This window comes from Dreissena polymorpha, chromosome 1 (assembly GCF_020536995.1).
Source record: "Dreissena polymorpha isolate Duluth1 chromosome 1, UMN_Dpol_1.0, whole genome shotgun sequence".
Classification (NCBI taxonomy): Eukaryota; Metazoa; Mollusca; class Bivalvia; order Myida; family Dreissenidae; genus Dreissena; species Dreissena polymorpha.
The window spans coordinates 52,735,163-52,758,426 of record NC_068355.1 but is presented as its reverse complement, the minus strand read 5'-3'; the positions used below and the strand labels follow the sequence as shown (position 1 = coordinate 52,758,426).

The 23,264-nt window shown below is 35.5% G+C and overlaps 1 protein-coding gene across 2 annotated transcripts in view; it reads left to right on the top strand.

The window, feature by feature from the left end:
* The first annotated feature begins 315 nt into the window (after positions 1 to 315).
* LOC127880874 (nuclear hormone receptor E75-like) overlaps positions 316 to 23,264 on the top strand; it is a 107,412-nt gene continuing 84,463 nt past the window's right edge. The window contains exons 1-2 of one of the 2 annotated variants that reach the window (XM_052428350.1): positions 316 to 456; positions 5,822 to 6,081. In XM_052428350.1, the coding sequence (XP_052284310.1) occupies positions 394 to 456; positions 5,822 to 6,081 (323 nt within the window). In that variant the 5' untranslated portion in view covers positions 316 to 393. Of the gene's footprint in view, positions 457 to 5,821; positions 6,082 to 6,941; positions 6,983 to 23,264 lie in introns of those variants that run through there. The other variant, XM_052428370.1, reaches the window with a different exon arrangement.

The following is a 23,264-nucleotide window of genomic DNA, read 5'->3' as shown; positions in this document are numbered from 1 at the left end:
AGAAAAGTTGACAAACTTAAAAAGAAGCATAGTTACTGTTCCACATACATCTACATGTATGTAGACACTTAATCATGCATGTTGTCATCAACACAATTGTGTCTCTAATACATGTAAGATAAAATGATATCTTTTAGTGTTTATTACATAATTGTGCAAGGTCTTATATCCTCTAAACAGAAGCTTCCTGCTCATGTTTACGTTGGATTTGATTTGTAGTACTATAGAAGGTTAGAAGTCACATTAACCTGTATTTCAGCCATTTAGAACACAGTAAAGTTTGTTTACATTCAGTTGTATGAGTAGCTGAGTTACATTACTGGAATGTTGTAGTGATTTTGCTCAGGGTTTATCATATATTTAAGGTGTATTTTTGAGAAAATATTGTAAAAAATGTTGTGTGCTGCCAATTTTGTGAATTTTTCAGTTTCATTCATCAAAGGAGGAAGACAGAGTGTGAGTCCTTTTTGTTTAAGTATTCACATATATATATGCTATTATAAGCCTAATGCATTACATGCTTTTCACATGTTAAATATTTTAATATGGATGTACAATTTCAAGCTGGATTACAATGATACAAAACATATCATAATTGTTCCAGACAGTCAAGCAGATTTATGTTATCTTAAATTTTAAAGTGTGATGCTTAAATTGGTTGCATCATTTTGAGAAGGCAAAGCTGGCATTAAGGCTTATTATAAGTAGTTTACTTTAGTTTTCTCCCTTATAATGCCTCAGGGGAACTAATTCCTGTACTTCCTAATCAAAAAGTGTTCACAGAAAATTTTGTTTCTGACAGGTTGTTATGATAATTCCCACATAACCGTTTGTTGAAGGGACTTGTTTACAAATTTTGCGAATATTCTTTAAAAAATATCATTAAATTTATAATGTAACAAAATCCTTTATAATGTATAATTATGCAAGTTAAAACGTGAAAAAGATAATAATTTCCTTCCCCGGGGTGCCTGAAATTTTCCGATCAGTGTTTTCTGAAGTTATTGCAGCTTTAGATCAAAGTGATATAGAAATTTGCCGAAAAATTTGAAAGCCGATTTACGATCCTTTGTCGCTTTACCAAAGTTTACCCAACTAAAGGCGGAGCGTCACTGTATTAGAAAATCAATATTGGCCAAAGAGAGTGCACGCTTTGTATGAGCGACAGCAGTAGGCAGGCAATACCTGCAGTTAAATCATGCAGACTACTCGAGACGTACATGTAATTGCCACAGAAATCTTAGCCAGTTACTTAAAAGACTGATGCTGGCAACTGGTCGTAATCCTCGTTGACAATGTGAATTTCATGCATAATTCCCTCAAAACTTTTTATGGACTGGTTAAGTGTTTAAACAAATTTTCGTTGAATTTATAATGCAACTGTTAATATTTGTTGAAATCTCAAATGGTAATAATTAAATTTGAAATCCGAAACCTGTTCCTGTAAGTCGTTGTTCACGCGTTTTTAATCCGAAACACACTTACGAATGTAAATGTTACCGCAACGTTGAAATATTCTTGCTTTAAATAAGCAGTGCAAATTTATTTTGTGTCCAATCTTTGTCTCAATTAAAAGAGCGCGAAAATTATGCAGCATGTACAACGTCGCGTCATTTGCATATGAAGCGTGCGTGTATTGAGCGTTTTAACAAGCACACAACACGTCAGGAGGTTGACGCATGTTCAGAGGCAATATTTCATCAAATCTATAAATAGTCACTTAATTTATTTTATGCTGTAGAAAAATGGCAAGGTTTGTGTGAAATAATTGAGAGCTTTTATCGTAAATATTAACCAGAAAGTTTATTTTTCAAATGGAATAAACGGGATTTATATCGGGTAATAAGTAATAAATAGGAACTTTAAAAGTAGTAAGTATGCAGTAATAGTCTGGTTGAAATGGATGAATTGGGGAATTGTTCGAGTTGGGATTTTACTATCTATGCGGGAAAGTTTTAAAACAATTAAACAATATATATTTTTAAATGAATGGGGGATTTTCTTGAAGAGTCATAGCGCACCAAATGACATCTTTTGACGCCGTTTTCTTTGAGTTATAACGCACCACAGAACGTCAATTGACACGTTAAGAAAAAAAAAAATCAACGTCGGGAGGGAACACCCCTCCCGAACCACCCCTATCAGCCCCGGGGCGCCTGACAAAAATCCTGTGGATAGCACTGCCCAGGACCTACTTGTTACCACTGCACTATTAAAGCCACACACTTTTGGCTCTGACCTTGAAATGAAATGCATGTTAATTAATACTTATAGATGCAATTTGAAAGTGTGCAAAATTGTCATTAAATCTATAACCTAGTTAGCAGTTAAGTAATTTATTATTTTTCAAACGGTACCGCTTTTAAAACCAAAAGTAGGATTTCTATACGTATACGTCCATTTCGACAAAAGCGATTATTTTTAAGTATTTAAGGGCAAAAAAGAGTTATTGTTTTTATGTCCCCTACTATAGTAGTAGGGGACATATTTTGTTTTTGCCCTGTCTGTCGGTCTGTTGGTCTGTTTGCGCCAACTTTAACATTTGCAATAACTTTTGCAATATTGAAGATAGCAACTTGATATTTGGCATGCACATGTATCTCATGGAGCTGCACATTTTGAGTGGTGAAAGGTCAAGGTCAAGGTCATCCTTCAAGGTAAGAGGTCAAATATATGTGGCCAAAATCGCTTATTTTATGCATACTTTTGCAATATTGAAGATAGCAACTTGATATTTGGCATTCATGTGCATCTCATGGAGCTGCACATTTTGAGTGGTGAAAGGTCAAGGTCATCCTTCAAGGTCAGAGGTCAAATATATGTGGCCCAAATCGCTTTTTTTATTAATACTTTTGCAATATTGAAGATAGCAACTTGATATTTGGCATGCATGTGTATCTCATGGAGCTGCACATTTTGAGTGGTGAAAGGTCAAGGTCAAGGTCATCCTTCACAAGGTCAAGGTCATCCTACAAGGTCAAACATCATATAGGGGGACATTGTGTTTCACAAACACATCTTGTTCTCTATATGTATATAGTGAAAACATGTGAACACTCTAGAAGTCGCATTTTTGGCTCAATTTTCATGAAATTTTTCAATTTTATTGATATTTCGGACGAGTTCAAAAATGGTCCAGATCGGTGAAAAAACATGGCTGCCAGTGGGCGGGGCATTTTTCTCTATATGTATAAAGTGAAAACCTACATGTAGCTGTGAACACTGTAGAAGTCACTATTTTGGCCCAATTTTCATGCAATTTGGTCAGAACATTTGTTTCCTTGATATGAGAGATGAGTTCAAAAATGGTTCTGGTCAGTTGAATAACATGGCTGCGGGGGGGGGGGGGGGCAGTTTTCCTTATTTGGCTATATAGATACTTTGTAAACACTCTATAAGTCACAATTTTTGCCCAATCATCATGAAAGTTGGTCAAAACATTGGTTTTATTGATAACTCGGACGAGTTCAAAAATGGTACAGATCGGTGAAAAAACATGGCCGCCAGTGGGCGGGGCATTTTTCTCTATATGTGTAAAGTGAAAACATGTGAACACTCTAGAAGTCCCATTTTTGGCCCAATTTTCATAAAGTTTGGTCAGAACATTTGTTTCCTTGATATGAGAGATGAGTTCAAAAATGGTTCCGGTCAGTTGAATAACATGGCGGCCAGGGGGGGGGGGGGGCAGTTTTCTTATATTTTTATAGTAAACAAAGCTTGTGAACACTCTAGAAATCACTTTTTTGCCCAATCATCATGAAACTTGGTACAAAGATTGGTTTTATATATATCGCATAATTAATGCCATAATTATTGCCCTTAGATAGTCCAAATTTTCATTATGTTATACAAAATCCTTGTAAACACTCGAGAGGATGCAATTTTTTCAGATTTTATGAATCTTGGTCATAATATTTATTTTTGTAAGCAAAGTTTGATGTTTAGTAAGGGGGGGGGGGTCAACTCAAAATATAGGTCACCAGGTCAAATCTTACAAAAACAAAAACACTCCATATGCCAGAGTTTTGGTTCAATAATGATGAAGCTTGACCAGGATGTTTGTCTGGACAATATCTAGGTCAAGTTTGACGTTTGGTAAAGATTGAATGAACCGACTATTCTCAGGTGAGCGAACTAAGGCCATCTTGGCCCTCTTGTTAATATTAATTGTGTTTTAAAAATTATAGTGCAATATTTTAAATTTCTGCCCTTTATATATTCATTTCATCATGCACATTTATAACAACCACAAATAACAAAATATTAACTTCAGTTCTTATTGCAGTGTTGAGAAATGTGGTTCTAATTTGGTACAACACATTTTACAGGTTAATAAATATAATACATTCTGAGGGAAATACCCACTAAAAGCTTAATGTGCAATTCTTTGAAAATGACTCATTGGTTAAAGGCTGTATACGCACAGGTCATGTACAAATGTAAGTGACAATATGTGGTCTTATTATTTTCCTTCCCTTTCTTTATAGTCAGGAAAAAAATGATTCAATGTGTATTATTAGCAATGTGAAGTCGCTACATTTATCAAACGATGTATCTACATGTACATGTGTATATGATGCAACATTATTTCTAGGAACATTACAATTTTTGTAATCATATAGTTTCTTGTTTAATTTTTAAAGGGATCTTTTCACGCTTTGGTAAATTTACAAAATTGAAAAAAGTTGTTTCAGATTCGCAAATTTTGTTCAAGTTATGATATTTGTGAGGAAACAGTAATACTGAACAATTACCATGCTCTAATATAGCCATTATATGCATCTTTTGACGATTTTAAAACCTAAAAATTATAAAGCGTTGCAACGCGTAACGATTGAATAATTTGGAGAGTTCTGTTTTTGTCGTTAAATTTTGTGCAACTACGAAGATTGCTTATATAATGTATAAAATACGTTACGTATGTGTACTCGGCGGAATAGCTCAGTAGGCTAGGGCGTTTTTACTTCAGGACTCTGGCAGGACTCCAGGGGTCACTGGTTCGAAACCTGCTCCGGGCAATGTTCTTTTCCTTTTTTTAATTTTATTCTTGATTTTTTACTGGAGTTTTTACGATCCAATGTTTACATTTATCAGTATAAAGCATTAAATGAATAAGTTAAAAAAATGCCAAAATCTGTGAAAAGGCCCCTTTAATTTGATATTCAATATTACATGTATGTTAGTGCAAGTACATTCTGGAGCTCAATGTAGTACTTAAAATTAATGCATTCATGTTATTTAAAATGTTGTTGTGTTCATTTAAGGCTGAGCAATGTACATTGTGTTATGAATAAAGTAGGATTTATAATGCATTACAGTTTGTAACCTTTTAACTTTGCATGTTTGAGATGTTAATTATTCAGTTTATTTTAATCTGATTTTGGGGAAATGGTCTGGCCTTTTTTGAAGGGAAAAAAAAATCGCGCGGAACACCAGATTTTGGGGAAAATAAGGAAAGTCTTAAATAATCGAATTTAACATATTTTACTTCTTTTAAAACAAATTCAAGGCAACAGATAATTTAATTATGCAATTTTTTTTCTATTTTCTACACTTGATCAGGTTTACTTATATAATTAAAGGTTTAAAAAAAAAAAAATAATAATAATATTTTTTTTTAAGATATCATTGTTTTGGGGAAAATCTCTGTTAAATGGGAAAAAATTGTATAGAGGAAAGGGCAGAAATTCGGCTGGTCTCAAAGAAGAATAAAAACAACAGTCATTGAACCTTTTCAATGTCATACACAGAAGGCATTACATGTATAAGCTGTAAGGCATTTAACATTCAATACATGCTATCAAAACCTTGTTGGTTTCAGGTCAACGGCCTTCCAACATGTGAGTCAATGGTTTTGTATCAGTTGAATAAACCCTTGAGCACTGAAGCCATGGATGGGAAAGCACCGTCATCATCATCAACAGCAGCAGCACCAACAACATCAGCAGGTCTAGACCTCCCAAAGAAGTTGTCTCCCATTATGCCCTCTATTCTGTCCCAGCAGATCGAGAGCAGTAAGCTCCCAACGCAGCCAACCTTGGCAGTTGTGTCCAGTTCCTCGGCTGCATCAGCCATTAATGGGTAAGTGTCAGAGATGTCTTAGCTTATGATCTATGTTTTACAACAGGGATCCAGGCTTCTTTTCCTTTTGTGAGAATGGTCGTTATTCACAAATTTGGGAAATTCGCGATTCAAATGTTCACAATTTCAAGAAGTTCGCGACTCAATTTTCACAATTTTAGAAAGTTTGCAACTCTTTTTTCACAATTTTGAACAGTTCGCGACTCATTTTTTACAATTTTAAACAATTTGCGTCTCTTTTTTTCACAATGTGGGGGGGCCAAGCCCGCTTCACAAAAACAGGGAAAAAAGCCCTGGGGATGCAAATTATAAGAGGCTGAATATCTAATGACCGTAAATCACTTATGGTTAGGCTCCTAGATTTTCAAATATTCACAAATTGGAACTTAACAGCTGCACCAGCAAGAGAGAATCATAATTGAGGGTGTGATTCCATGCCTTAAGTCTCTAACAATGTCATTCAGGGGTTTTTCTGCCTATTTTGGGAAAAGGAGTCTGACCAAATTGGGAATTTTTTATTGACAAAATTGTCCATTTTGGGAATTTGTGCTTCGATGAAACGGCTCATTATGGGAAAACATTGTGAATTTATCATGCTTAAATAAGTCAGTGGTTTAACAAATAAATTTGTTTTTATTTGTTATTTTGTCTTCTTTATATAAACACATGCAATATTGGGCATGATAAACGTTTATTCGAGTACTGCAATTTTGTTTTTCAGTTACAGTCACACTCTGAGAAAGAACTGTACAGTCAAAAACATATAGCAGATATTTTTTACCAAAACAAACACTGGTTAGTCACACAAGTTACAGCATAATTTTTCTCTGCTTTTTGTTTTTTTAAAGCATCACACAGCTCCTCCAATGTTTTGTCATTCAGATCTAGACCTTCAATGCAGGTAAGAATCAGATGAGTAAGTTTGGTTTGTGTGAATGTGCAGCTGGACATTAATAATCTAATAATCATAAGTCATAAGACACTTCTTTCTAAAAGAAAAATTATTTTTTTTTGGAAATTGGGATTTTTTTTTTAATTTGGGTTTGGGATCGCGCCCGTTTGCTTTGGAAAGGCCTCCGTTTTCCTGAGGCGCAGACAGTGCTGAAAACCCCCTGTCATTTTAGAGAACTACCATTTTTGTCTCATCAGGCTCCTAGATTTTCAACAAGTTTTTTTCTTCTGTTGCTACCCAGTTCATGATCTGCTGACTTTTTGTTGTTTCGACAGCAGCTCCTTCATTCTGTAGGATTATAGGGTGTAGTTTTCTGGATTAAAAAAAAAATGCTATTACTAAAATTTTAGATTATGAAATGAATTTTTCTCAATTTAGCAACAAGGATAGCCTTGTATACGTAACAACTTATGGTAATAACAAACTTTAAAATATGTCAAAATCTGTGAAAAGGTCCCTTTAAATGCAGTATTTAACATTTAATAAATGTATGACTTTGGATACTTTTCCAATCTTCAATTGCATAGGCATATCATGTTATTACCTGAAACAACCAAATGTGCTACATTTATTGATAAATAGGCTTCCACAGATAATGGTTGATTATTTTTGGCTGCTGTTTGTTGATCAAAACGTGCAAATCTGTGTGGGAGGTCAAGGTAACTGAATTGGTTTAAAAGTAGATCAGCCTGGTGTTGCCTAGACCCTACAATTTGATTATAAATGAACATTTTCTGAAATGATATGGAAGTTGTAAATTACCATATTCCATGTGTGCACACTTAACCCTTTGCATGCTGGGAAATTTGTCGTCTGCTAAAATGTCGTCTGCAAAATTTCTAAAATTAGCATTTTCTATAGATTTTTTTCTAAGAATACTATCAGAATAGCAAACAGTTTGGATCCTGATGAGACGCCACGTTCTGTGGCGTCTCATCTGGATCCAAACTGTTTGCAAAGGCCTCCAAAATTTCGTTCCAGCACTGAAAGGTTTAAATCAACCAGTATTTGGACACTTGATTATGAGGCTTATTGTTGGCCATGAGTCAGTAATTACTTTAATGTTCTCAAGCTACATGTATGTGAACTAATAGGCTGTTATGTAAATAATACGTAACATATATCATCGCTGACATGTGGCCTATTTATAGACCTTGGCTACTCTATGTAGATAGCAGCATGTTAACTGGCCTTGTGCTAGTTTGATAGCTATGTATAGCAAAACAGGGGTATGCATGATAAATAGAAATATTCAGAAAGCTTTAAGCTCCATTGTGCGCCTTGTTTAAATTCTTGTTTAAGTGTGTACATTATAGTTTTATACATATCCTTCTCAAATAATGTTGCATAACATTATTTGAACAAAAATTTCTACTGTTAAGTACAGAGGCACTTATGCAAACACACAAGCTAGTTTATATATTTCTTTAGAACTTTTTGTTTACAAACACCATGCTAATTAGAGAGGTGACTTGACTAAGGATCCCCTGACCTAATTCACTCACTTTTCTAATGCCAAGCGGACACATATAATTACTAAGTATATTGTGCAAGATGGTTGTGATAGAACTTTGAAAGTTTGTTTTGGAACTTATTAACGTTGTGACTGACCATGGTAGTATTCATCTCTGCGTAATAAGGATTTGACTATAATACTTAGTGGGCTCTATAAAAATGGTTGAATAATTATGGTTGAGTGAAGTATTTTTGGTTGCCAATAAAGGGAACTTCATCATGTTTTGAAAGCTTAAACAGAGTTCATTACCTTATTTCTTTGGGAAAGTTCAGAAACGTATAACAATAAAGTTGCTGAAATAAAAAATATATGAAAAAATCATATTATCAGTGAACATAAGCAAAGATGATACAAATTGGATATTCAATTTTATTGCTCATTCCCTTAACCATATAGTCTCTGATTGTTTCATCTACATTCTTGGGTTTATTTCATACGCTGATATTGATTGGGCAATACCATACTGTTACAATTGCATGCTTTTCATCCATATAATCTTGCAGAGTGTAGGAAATATTGTTGTTATTTTGAGATGAGTTTCCGTCTCTGCCAGCCTCTGCCTTCCGTGATTGACTGAGCTTGGAAATCAAATCCAAGAAATTGGGACTGGTTCAATATTTTTGATGCAATCCAGGGCTTCAGTTTACTTGTCCTTTGTGGTTTTTCGGTAATAAATTTTACACGTGTGTTTAAATACAAAATAAACTGGAGAACTGAAGGCAGTTATTTGAGATTATCTTTTTACAAGTAATTCCTACATTAACAAAACAACACATACACTTGCTTAACTTACATGTAATAGGTCTATTTTGAGAGAATGGTAATTAAACCTTTAGCTTTAGGTTTTGAAGAATATTATTTAAACATAATAATGTCAAGGACAACCAAAAAAATTTATTATTTGGGGAAAATTGTAGGACTTAAAAGAAATTTAATTTGTATCTGCAGACAAAAATTGCAAATGTCATGCTTTTAGGTGTTGATACAATGTTTTACTATGGTAAATTTAAATTAAAGTGTACAATGTGCAACCTCAAAATTGCTGAATCTTATTAAAGAAGAACCGCTATGTGCCAAAAACTTACACATAAAAGCCTGCTCAACAACTTTTCTACTGGTTTTGCAAACACATTGTGCTTAAAAAAAACCTTCAAGCAGAATTGATGTTGAATATTAATCTTGAGAGATAAAAATACAATCGCTTAAATTAAATGATATGTCTTCAATATATAATGTATAGCTTTAGACACATTTGGGAGTACCTTGGAAGCAACAAACTGTATGTGTGTACTTAAAGTTCACATAACCTTGCATGTCTGGTATTCAGGTTTTACAAGTTTATTCACATTGTTCAGTGGTTGAAAGCCTTGCAATATTGTTGATCCTGCCAGGAATTTAATGGAATCTAGCAGACCATAATCTGTTTCTCATTCTGGCTAGCCATCAGGAGAAGTCGTGGCTCCAGCTATTACAAACTTAACAATCCACGTGTTTAAAGACATATATCATGATTGCTGTCTTGAAAAGCAACAAGAAATCTTAATGACCCTCTGTAAAAAGCCTCCTGCTTAGGTAGAAGGGCTTGTTTGCCCATGCAATTGTAGCCCACATATTATTGACATTGCTAAGTGCAGAGTGCTTGTCTTTATCTAGGACAGAACCGTCTATTTTTTAACCTAGCTCAATCAGCTGTTGATCATCTGTTAAACACAAGGGAAGTCAAGGGCATTAGCAAACAGGGCTAAAAATAGACCTGCTAGTAGTACATTGAGTTGCTTGTGTTAAATTAAGTTTGATATTGTGTGGAACAAAATGAAACCAGATAGATAACATTTAAGTTTCATATTTAACCAATTGCCAATGGGCAATCTTCGGGACATGTTTACATGTTTGTGTGTTTAACAATTCCCTGTTTAGACATGTTAATGCTTACACATTGCTCAAGTTAAAGTCAAAGCGTTGAATGAACTGCAGTTGAGGCCAGCATTTTTATGCCCCCCTTCGAAGAAGAGGGGGTATTATTGCTTTGCTCATGTCGGTCTGTCGGTCAGTCGGTCGGTTAGTCTGTCGGTCCGTCCACCAGGTGGTTGTCAGACGATAACTCAAGAACGCTTTGGCCTAGGATCATGAAACTTCATAGGTACATTGATCATGACTATCAGATGACCCCTATTGATTTTGAGGTCACTAGGTCAAAGGTCAAGGTGACCCGAAATAGTAAAATGGTTTTTGAATGATAACTCAAGAACGCATACGCCTAGGATCATGAAACTTCATGGGTAGATTGATCATGAATCGCAGATGACCCCTATTGATTTTGAGGTCACTAGGTCAAAGGTCAAGGTCATGGTGACCCGAAATAGTAAAATGGTTTCCGGATGATAACTCAAGAATGCATACGCCTAGGATCATGAAACTTCATGGGTAGATTGATCATGACTCGCAGATGACCCCTATTGATTTTGAGGTCACTAGGTCAAAGGTCAAGGTCACTGTGACCCGAAATAGTAAAATGGTTTCCGGATGATAACTCAAGAACGCATATGCCTAGGATCATGAAACTTCACAGGTAGATTGATCATGACTCGCAGATGACCCCTATTGATTTTGAGGTCACAAGGTCAAAGGTCACGGTGACCCGAAATAGTAAAATGATTTTCAGATGATAACTCAAGAACGCTTTTGCCTAGGATCATGACACTTCATAGGTACATTGATCGTGTTTCGCAGATGACCCCTAATGATTTTCAGGTCACTAGGTCAAAGGTCAAGGTCACGGTGATTCAACATAGAAAAAATGGTTTCCGCATGATAACTCAAGAACACTTACGCCTAGGATCATAAAACTTTATAGGTACATTGATCATGACTCGCAGATGGCCCCTGTTGATTTTCAGGTCACTAGGTCAAAGGTCAAGGTCACAGTGCCAAAAAACGTATTCACTCAATGGCTGCCACTACAACTGACAGCCCATATGGAGGGCATGCATGTTTTACAAACAGCCCTTGTTTTTATTTGTATTTGTCGAAAAAAAGGGTAGGGCGCTCCCGTAAAACAAATAATATAAAAATGCTGGCCTGAATGTATACACTAGCATTTAAAGGTAATGAACTTGAACATTTTATAGTAATCGAACAGCCATGAACAATACAAACATACTGGTAAATGTAATTTCATCTGTCAACAGGGGGCAAGATTTTGCTCTTACAGGGATGAGATTTTGCTTCTACAAGGGTGAGATTTAGCAAACACCTCAAGGGAGAAAAATTTCATTTGCAATCTCTTATAATTTGTTTCAGGATTCACATAAAAAACTTTTTGTGATGTAAAAGATTAAGTTTTAAAAAATACTACAAAGTCATATACAACTGTACTGCATCTCAAAGGGAGGAATTAGAATCTTCACAGTGAGGATATTGCACCTCTGTATTTAATAAGTAGGCTTAGTAATGCTTTCATAAGGTAAATAAAAAGAAACAAACTATTACCTTCTATTATATGTATTGTAAAAATTTCACAAAGGTATGTGAATTTATCAACAAAGAAATAGGTCTTAATTGCTTGTTGTTTATATAAATAAACTTAAGAAAGTGAACACCAAGTCCACGCCGGGTATGCGAATACTTCGTTTACGGATGGCACTTCACTTACAGAGAACAACAAACGCCACGCGCGAGAGGTGAGTTCTTCAGCTTTTTTGTATTTATGTTCTGTTTATTTGGTTTTTAGACACAGAACATTGTTTGGGTGATTAATGGTATAGCACTTCGTATTGCGAAGAAAGAAATTCGCGGAAAAACGGTGAATTATTTAAAAAAAAACGATAAAATTTCATCGATAATCAGCATGAATTGAATGATCAGTACATATTTAAACAAAATAAACATACTTGGAAATAAATCAAGAACGTGCTTACTATTCGAAATAAAAGATCAATATATCCAGTAATGTTACAACATGTTACATTTTAGTTTACTAATGTATTTGAGAAAATTCAAATGTTTTAAGAGTCGCATGCACATTTTTCATCTGCACTTCGTTTACCGATCATCTAAAAAACAATGGCACTTCGTTTCCTGACATCTAGACACTTTTTTCCAGATATAACACACTCGTATTTTTTGAATCAAAAATGCAGAATTCGCTGTGGAATACTGTTAAAGTAAGTAGGCAATAAATAAAAATGTATGTACTTAGTACGCAAATAAAAAACGAATAACCGAAGCATGTTCTTATCCCTTTGAAATATGATTATGATTTGGTATAAATGTGAAAGATAAATGTTAAACAAATTGGATATGTCTAATGAGTAAAATCTATATGACCATATATTTTAAATTACGTTCTAAGCGGTTGATCTAAAGCATTTATCTTTATGTCCAAATGAAGGTACCAAGGCTATTTTCTTTTATATTAGATAGCATGTCATGAATAATCACTCTGCTTAAACTGCCTCTCAGAGATTAATATCAGCAGCGATGCAGGTTCGAAATTCTATTGGAACTTTTTGGCTCAATGCCAATAAACTAAAATAGCAATAAAAGAAAGGGCGGGGTTGATTTAATCACACGATAGTGGTGTAAAAATTATGCATATCCGTCTTTTTTTTAATATAAACACAACACATGCTGCATATGAAGTTCTATCCAATATAGCACCCTAAACTTCGTTTGTGTGGGTATACTAAGTACTGACTCCATAATATGACATTTAAACATTTTATGTACGCATTCCTTTTTTTCCAGAATCAGTTGATTTTACGATTTAATTTTAACCGTGATTCTTAAAACTCAACCAAAACAGTGATTTAGGGTCAGGTGAATCGCACTTCGAGCAAACGTTAGCGTTGCTTAAAGGGAAGTGCTCCCTATAAGCAGGGCTCAAAATACAGGGAGTTTTACCATTCTCTTTTTAATTTTGTTGCTACGCATAAGTATCGTCTTGATGATGCGATTCAAATAAGCACAACCGACATGGGATTTTATGAAGAACAAATGTGTATTTGCGTCATAAAAACCCCTTCACTACCGTTATCTAGAGCCCTGCTATAAGTAAAATTAAACACGATTGTGTGGATTCGCATTATCCGTACACATATATTTAATAATAAATATTATCTTATTTGAAAATTGCAATTATAATAAACATAGTATAAATTAATAGTCATGTGATTTTTGAAAAATATATTTAAAAAATGTTTCGTATGAATAGCCATAATATAAATAAATGCATTTGAGGTAGAAGATAAAACTCAGTTATTAGAGTGCCCGCTTTGTTGAAAGTCTCCGTAATCTGAAGTGCCCTTTATCGGTAAACAAAGTGGCTGCAACTTTATGTATGCCACCTATTACAAAATGTACTATCTTTGTTTATATTTCATTGAATGCTATCAAAATTTCAGTATTTGAAGCACAGTGATTACTCTACATGGTGGAATAGCAAAAAATTTCTTGCAATAATTCTAAGTAGTTTTATTTTGTTAAAATGTTTACTGTTCATCCAGTTTATGCTGTTTTCCGATCAAATTTTCTATTTTTTGGGCAAAACTGTTCCATTCTTCCGTGAAATTGTGTATTCCCAATACAAAAGGATACACCATTTATCAACTCGACCATGTGTCTTGTCTTAAAAACTAATCTTTAGGATATAACTTTAAATAAAACAGAGGAACTTACCTCTAGCGCGTGGCGTTAGTTGTTCTCTGTTAGTGAAGTGCCATCCGTAAACGAAGTATTCGCATACCCGGCGTGAAGTCTGTCTTTGACAAGAAAACTATAATATTAACATGATATTATTTGTCAAGATAATAAAAATTGCACATTTTGTTGGTTTTGGGTGAGCTGTACTATGGTTTTGGATGAGTTGTACAATGGTAACAATTCTCACTTAAATGTTTGTTGGAGAAGTACAAGAACATAAAAGTGCTGCAATAGGAAGTTCTATATCATAATGGAAAACAATTTATGTAGCTGCAAATTGCTTGGTTTTGATGTCACAGGATTCAACTATACTGGTGCAGTTCAGTGCCTAAATCTGCCACATTTAGAAATATTGTTACCATATTTTGTTGAAGTTGTTATATGATTGTCTAAAAAAACTCATGAATTAAAAAAGGTTCGATATTCATTTGCCGGCATATTTTTGGAAATTTCTACCATTATATATGATATAGAAATAAAGTACAAATAAAGAACCGGCTGATGAACTTATATTACTTAATGTTGACTTATAAGTTATAATGCCCTTGGAAGGATGATATTTGGCAATCTGTCAGTCAGTCAGTCAGTCAGTCAGTCAGTCAGTCAGTCAGTCAGTCAGTCAGTCAGTCAGTCAGTCAGTCAGTCAGTCAGTCAGTCAGTCAGTCAGTCAGTCAGTCAGTCAGTCAGTCAGTCAGTCAGTCAGTCTGTCTGTCTGTCTGTCTGTCTGTCTGTCTGTCTGTCTGTCTGTCTGTCTGTCTGTCTGTCTGTCTGTCTGTCTTTCAGTCTGTCTTTCAGTCTGTCTTTCAGTCTGTCTTTCAGTCTGTCTGTTTGGCTGTCTGTCTGTCTGGCAGTCTGGCTTTCCAGCTTTCCCTTTCTGGAGATGTTTTCTTTAGTGCCTCAAGATATTTACCAGATTTTTGGTATTTGAGTCTCCCTGCTGGACTTACAGATTAAGAGTTTGCACTCACTTTATATTTAGATGCTGATATTGTGTAGCTGGGTTAGTGAAGGCTTATCAAGCGAGGGATTGCATTTGGGTAGGTTGGTTACAGGCTGATCTAACTCCTTCAGTGGTGGAACTGAATTTTGAAGGCCTTTGCAAATAGTTTGGATCCAGATAAGATGCCACAGAACGTGGCGTCTCATCAGGATCCTAACTGTTTGCTATTCTAATAGTATTCTTTGAAAAAAAATCAAAGAAAATGCTAAGTTTAGAAATTCAGCAGACAACATTTTAGCTGACGACAAATTTCCCAGCATGCAAAGGGTTAATATTATATAACTAATATAATGTCAATATAGCTGTTTGCAACTTCAAGTAGGGTTGATGTGCAGAATCTATGTTGCCATGAACAGTGAAGGCTAGTAAATTGTGACAAGATTGTCATGTTACACTTCATGATTAATCTCCCTTGAGTTAAGTTTACTTTTATAAGTATTACTCAGTATGTCAGTTTGTTATATAATTGAGTGTTGTGCATTCTTGTTGTAGTAAAAATAATCAATATAAAAGATTGGTGCAAAGTAATACATTTCCAGAAGGTATGCAGAGAATAGTTGCAGAATATATTCTGCAAATAAGGAAGTGGAATGAGATTAGCAATTTATGTTCAGACAGTTTTGCAAGATTATAAACTTCATGCTTTTACATAAAGGGTAACATGAACAGTGTTCTTTTGTGGTCGAATGGGTTCCGTCTTGGCCCGATTTCCAATATCAAAAAGTGAATATGTGCCCAAATGATTGCCTTTAATTTCAATTGAAAGATTTCCGCACAAAAACCTATATTTTGTTGTAAAAAAAATCATTTTGTCAATTTACCTATGCAGTTCTATGGGTTGAATCGTAGTAAATAAAATACTAAAAACACTTATCCTCAAAGTATTTGTGAGCCAAAAATAAAGTACACCAATTGACCAATTTTAGTCAAAACAAAAGGCCTTTGCCCCATTAGCAAACTGTTGAAAAATACACACCGATTAAGCAAAGTGCACTACTCTGTGGGTAAGCAGAGAGTGTACATTACAGCCAATGCAGAACAAACATATTTCATTATCCGCGGAGTCAAGGCGCAACAAGTCGCTGCCGAGTCGGCCGTTGGAGCCACATCAGTATGCGGCGGCACGTCACATTTGGCCTCGATGCTTCGCATCTGTCTGCCGAGGCAAGCTGCGATATGATGCGCCGAGTGATGCGCATCATAAAATAAAAATCTTTTAAAAATTATAAGTCAATAAATTTTAAAAGAACAATTATAATAATACTTAAAATCATAATTAACTTAATGTATCTATTACTGCATACTTAATATTTTTCCCATCGCTACTCATTACCCGATAATCCCGTATATTCAGTTTTAAAGTAAATTCTGGTAAAGATTTACGATAAAAGTGCTCCAGAACTTCAAGAAATACAAACATTTGCCATTTTTCTTAAGTATCAAATAAATTTTGGCTTGTTTCTATTTAAAGATCTGATTAAATAACTTCCAATCAGGGCAGGTTTTTTTCCCACTGAACACGCGTAAATTGCCTGACATGATGTTCATGTTTTTATACAACACAAAATACACACACACTTTCCATGTGACGTTCTACATGTCTGCATAATTTTCGCGCGCTTTTTATGCCCCCCTTCGAAGAAGAGGGGGTATATTGCTTTGCTCATTTCGGTCGGTCGGTAGGTCGGTCGGTCGGTCCGTCCACCAGGTGGTTGTCGTATGATAACTCAAGAACGCTTGGGGCTAGGATCATGAAACTTCATAGGTACATTGATCATGACTAGCAGATGACCCCTATTGATTTTGAGGTCACTAGGTCAAAGGTCAAGGTCACGGTGACCCGAAATAGTAAAATGGTTTCCGGATGATAACTCAAGAACGCATACGCTTAGGATCATGAAACTTCATGGGTAGATTGATCATGACTCGCAGATGACCCCTATTGATTTTGAGGTCACTAGGTCAAAGGTCAAGGTCATGGTGACCCGAAATAGTAAAATGGTTTCCGGATGATAACTCAAGAACGCATACGCCTAGGATCATGAAACTTCATGGGTAGATTGATCATGACTCGCAGATGACCCCTATCAATTTTGAGGTCACTAGGTCAAAGGTCAAAGGTCAAGGTCACGGTGACCCGAAATAGTAAAATGGTTTCCGGATGATAACTCAAGAACGCATACGCCTACTAGGATCATGAAACTTCATGGGTAGATTGATCATGACTTGCAGATGACCCCTATTGTTTTTGAGGTCACTAGGTCAAAGGTCAAGGTCACTCTGACCTGAAATAGTAAAATGGTTTTCGGATGAAAACTCAAGAACGCATACGCCTAGGATCATGAAACTTCATAGGTAGATTGATCATGACTCGCAGATGACCCCTATTGATTTTGAGGTCACAAGGTCAAAGGTCAAGGTCACTGTGACCCGAAAAAGTAAAATGATTTTCGGATGATAACTCAAGAACACTTTTGCCTAGGATCATGACACTTCATAGGTACATTGATCGTGACTCGCAGATGACCCCTATTGATTTTCAGGTCACTAGGTCAAAGGTCAAGGCCACAGTGACAAAAATCGTACTCACACAATGGCTGCCACTACAATGGACAGCCCATATGGGGGGCATGCATGTTTTACAAACAGCCCTTGTTATTGAGACAATGGATAAAGCAGTGTTTATTTGACGCTATAATTTAATTGTTAATGTCACATTAGCATTAAAATTCGGAGAATAATGCTCATTTTGGAATCGAATGAAACATTAACAGTTGTGCGTAATTAATTCAATGACAATTTGTTAAAGCGCATTATGTGTCGAATATTTTTATGCCCCCGGATCGATAGATCGGGGTATATTGTTTTTGGCCTGTCTTTCTGTCTGTCATTCTGTCCCAAAACTTTACTGTACAGTAAAGTTTTGCAATAACTTTTGAAATATTGAACATAGCAACTTGATACTTGGCATGCACGTGTATCTCATGGAGCTGCTCATTTTGAGTGGTGAAAGGTCAAGATCATCCTTCAAGGTCAAAGGTCAAAAAAATTATGTCCCAATACTTTACTGTACAGTTAAGTTTTGCAATAACTTTTTAAATATTGACCATAGCAACTTGATATTTGGCATGCATGTGTATCTCATGGAGCTGCACATTTTGAGTGGTGAAAGGTCAAGGTCGAGGTCATCCTTCAAGGTCAAAGGTAAAAAAATAAATAAGCAGCGCATTAGGGGGCATTGTGTTTCTGACAAACACATCTCTTGTTTAGGACATGATATTACAGTCAATCTTGTATTAAGAGACCACTCAAGGGAGTAATCAAAAGTGGTCTCTTAATAAAACGGTCTTTGAATACAAAAGGCCATTCTGGAAGAATGCTTACCCTCAATTTTAATCTATATGAAGGATTATCTCTTTTATCCACAATGATTTTAACTTTTGTAATAAAATGAATATAAACACAATACATAAACAATATTTTACTTATAATGTGTTTTATTTTTCACTTATTATAAATTATCATTTATTATAAATCAATTGTGTGTACATATTTATTTGCAAAAACAACATAGACAAGGAAATATTTTTCCTAAGAACAAAGAATTTTGCTAAAAATGTGTAACAGTCTACATATACATGTGTACAGCTAAAACTAGAAATAAATGTCAGAAGCCAAAAGCTATGATATATTATCACATGTATTTCTCTTTCCGTTTCTATATTGCGCGTTTTTTTTCACCTGACACATTATTTTCCACGTCTTCAAGCACCTCGGCTTTACGCTTAAGAATGTTCTGAATTTGGGTTTTTCCGACTCCAATCTCGTCTGCGATTTTACGTGCACTTATACTCTTTGACAATTCCAAAACCCGAATTTTCTCGTTCAACGTTAACACTTTTTGTTTTGACATTTTTATTTCTGCATGTACGCTTAAGGAAATCTAGCACGATTATGATACATAATGAGCTGACAAAATTAAAACACGTCAATTGAAAACAAACAATCAGACCTGGTTGGAAAATTTATTAAGTAAATAACAATGTGATTGGCTTACAAATATCTACTAATTAGCATTATTACAAATTGGTAATGTACGGATTTCGACAGATGTTGCCGATTAATAGTTTATTTTCCGCACTTCTCAGGAAATGTTTGTCGCGTACAGTGCATTGGTTCTGCACCTGCTTTCTATACTCGAGAAAAATCGGCATTGTCTCTTAACGATCCACATAGTAAATTATTTAAGCTGTAGACTGTGCGCAATACGTTCCCCTATTATTCAACTCAATAAATTAATACGCAGTCTACAACAATACCGGTCAGAACCGGTCAACGAGACAAAGCATAATCATAATGGTTGTGAAAACAAAGCAGAGGTGTAACAGTACATCTTATCGGCTTAGATAAACAATTAACACGGATTTGTCCCTGAAAGATCGATAGATTAACCACTTTTACCTCCTAGTGGTCGCTTAATACAAGATTCGGACATCAAAATACACACAAATCAGCGGTCGCTGGTCGCGTAAGACAAAAGTCGCTTAATACAATATCATTATATAGCGAAAAAGCTCCGTGGGATTTCAAAATGGTCGCATAAGACAAAGGTCGCTTAATACAAGTGGTCGCATCCACAAGATTGACTGTATATAAATAGTCTATAAAGCATCATATAAAAATCATATCTGCTTATTAAAACGTGAAAATAATAACTATGAAAGTAGCGTAAATCTAGGTTTGGACGCTACAAAAATGTACATGTAGGTGTATATCTTTGCACTCGATCCGCCGCGTACGCATGCGGCGGATTTATGCTGAGAAAGTACACAAGGTAAAAACAGACTCAGCGTCGTTGCGCGAATCGATGCCGCGTGCCTCGGCAATAAGCCGCGTTAATACACGATGCGGCCACCTAGTACTTATGGTTCTGGCCGTGGCGTGACCGAGGATTATGATTGTTCCGTGTTGGCTGTACTGTATGTCTGCACATTGCAATTTATTGTCTAGCCATAACTTCCTTTTTTATCAGATAACTTTAATAACAACTTGCCAGAAATGATCACACTTTACAAACTGTTTGTCATGACTCTCATTCAAAGGTCAAGGTCAATCCTAAAGTAAAAAAGTCTTATGCATTCAGTAATGCATATTTTCCTGGCTGAATCATTTATCGTGCATTTTGCAATATCTGGTTACAAAAATGGCATGTCGTATGGAACACATGTTCTAATTTAAAGGTCAAGGTCACAAGTAAAGGTATTTGTAAAAAGAGCCTTATTGTAGTTTGGCTGTACTTCATCATTTATCATGCAATTTTAAAAGGCCTGCGTTCAAATGCAGTCAAGGTTTAGGTTACATGTAAGCTTTCAAATAACTTGGAATAATTGCACAGTATGTAAATTGTAATTGTCACAAGAAACAGATCCCCATGCATATACATGACTGTGTAGCCTCAATAACAGCTCAATGTCAAAGGTTGAAATAAGAAGTCAACTTTTTGTCCAGCTGGGTAACTGCTTAAGGTCAAAGAGTAAAGAAATCAAAACCTTACTGTTTGTAGAGAGCATAAATTTGTCTAGCTTGAATTTAATTAAAAATGACTAAGCAAAATCAGAATTGGGCACCTGCAGTCTTATGCAGGAACCCAGTTTCTAGGTCCAAGGTAATACTCTAGGTTAATTTTTTCCAGAATCATTGGATTTTTACTGACCAAGGGACAAGCATGGTGAAATCCAGGCCCACGTTTAAAATTACAGCACAATGTTACATGTTGACCCCTACTTTTTAGCTCATTTGAGCACAATGTGCTCATGGTGAGCTTTTGTGATCGCCTTTTTTCCGCCGTCTGTTGTGCGTAGTGCGTCGTGCAGCGTCAACATTTGCCTTGTTAACACTCTAGAAGCCACATTTATTGTTAGATCTTCATGAAACTTGGTCAGAAGATTCATCCCAATTATATCTTGGATGACTTCGAAAATGGTTTCAGTTGCTTGGAAAACATGGCCACCAGGGGGCGGGGCATTTTTCCTTATATGTCTTATATAATATATATGGCTTTAGTAAAACCTTGTTTACACTCTAGAGGCCACATTTATTGTCCAATCTTCATGAAACTTGGAAGGAAGATTTATCTCAATAATATATTGGACAAGTTCAAAAATGATGCCCGTTGGTTGAAAAATATGGCCGCCTTGGGGTGGGGCATTTTTCCTTATATGGCTATTATAGTAAAACCTTGTTAACACTCTAGAGGCCACATTTATTTTCCGATCTTCATGAAACTTGGTCAGAAGATTTTCCCAATGATATCTTGGATGAGTTCGAAAATGGTTTCGGTTGCTTTAAAAACATGGCCACTAGGGGGCGGGGCATTTTTCCTAATATGGCTATATATTGCTTTAGTAAAACCTTATTAACACTCTAGAGGCCACATTGATTGTTCGATCATCATGAAACTTGGTCACAAGATTTGTACCAATGATATCTTGGATGAGGTAGAAAATGGTTCCGGTTGGTGGAAAAACATAGCCGCCAAGGGGGCGTGGCATTTTTCCTTATAAAGCTACATGTATAGTAAAACCTTGTTAAAACTCTAGAAGCCATATTTATTGTCCAATCATCATGAAACTTAGTCAGAAGATTTGTCCCAATGAGATCTTGGACTAGTTCGAAGATGGTTCCAGTTGCTGGAAAAACATGGTCACCAGGGGGCGGGGCATTTTTCCTTATATGGCTTCATGAATCTTCATGAAACTTTGTCAGAATACACTGCAACGCCGATATATCGCGGTTGGTGGGGTCAAAAGATTGCGAAAAGATATCCGCCACGCGATATAACTCGAGAAATGTCTAACTTAATTGTATTGCGGTTAATTTGTCAAATTTCCCCCAATGTTTTCATTTTATATACGGCGCTGCTACATATTTGTTTAGTAATAATTGCAAACCAATTCTACAATAAACATGTTCATAACTATATAAGTATCTGTATTTATTATAAAAACCAAAATGTAATTTTTTATATTTTATTTTCATGTACAATCGCTCGCAAATCAGCCAAAAAGAAGAATTCTTGCCGTAAAAAACGTGTAAAATATAATTGTGCATAGATTCGAATTTACCCTTATAAATAGTCCTAATGAAGGAACTGAAACAGCGTAACAGTAACGATACAGCGTGTTTGAATTATATTTTACTAAGAGTCAATGCCACATTATTGCGAGATACCGCGGTACATTAGTTGAAATTTACAACGAAACTTTTAATGGAAATTAAATTATCTCAATGTTGTACCCGCCATGAAATTTTTATTTACAAATAAATAACCCATGCCAATTTTTGCGCGCGTTTTATCATAACAAAGAAATTCGTGACCAGTACTGAAATTTAACGATTTATATACCAGTAAACTGCCATTATTACCTTTGCAATGACGCTAATTGGTTATTTCCTATATGTTAAAAACAACCCCAGCCGTGTGTAAACAATACTGTCACTAATCGACTTTTTTTCACGCTTCACTGCGTGCCATAGTAAGCCGCTAAATATAGGTTGTTAATACAATCTAGAACTGGTTGTTTGCTTAAGTTAGCGAATTCTCAGATTAAAACATGTCATTTAGTGATCATGCTCGTCGGATTTTTGGGAGCCATAGCCAAAGCGCGATATATTGGACAGCGCGATATACCGGTCCGCGATATATTGCGTTGCAGTGTATTTGTTTAATTGATATCTTGGATGTGTATGAAAATGCTTCTGGTCTGTTCAAAAACATGGCTGCCAGGATGTTGTGTTGTAATTCACTAGTCAGGAAAGTTGGTAAGAACATTTTGTTCTAATGACAGCTTGGGCTGCACAGAACAGGTCAGTTCCTTTGAATCTCAGGTGAGCGACTTTGGGCCTTTGAGGCCCTCTTGTTTGTTCTTAGCATTAACTTGCCAATATCTTGTGGATTTTAAATTTGGTGGTTACGATAAATGACTCAAGCATTAAAGTGAGAAAGAGTGTTGGGC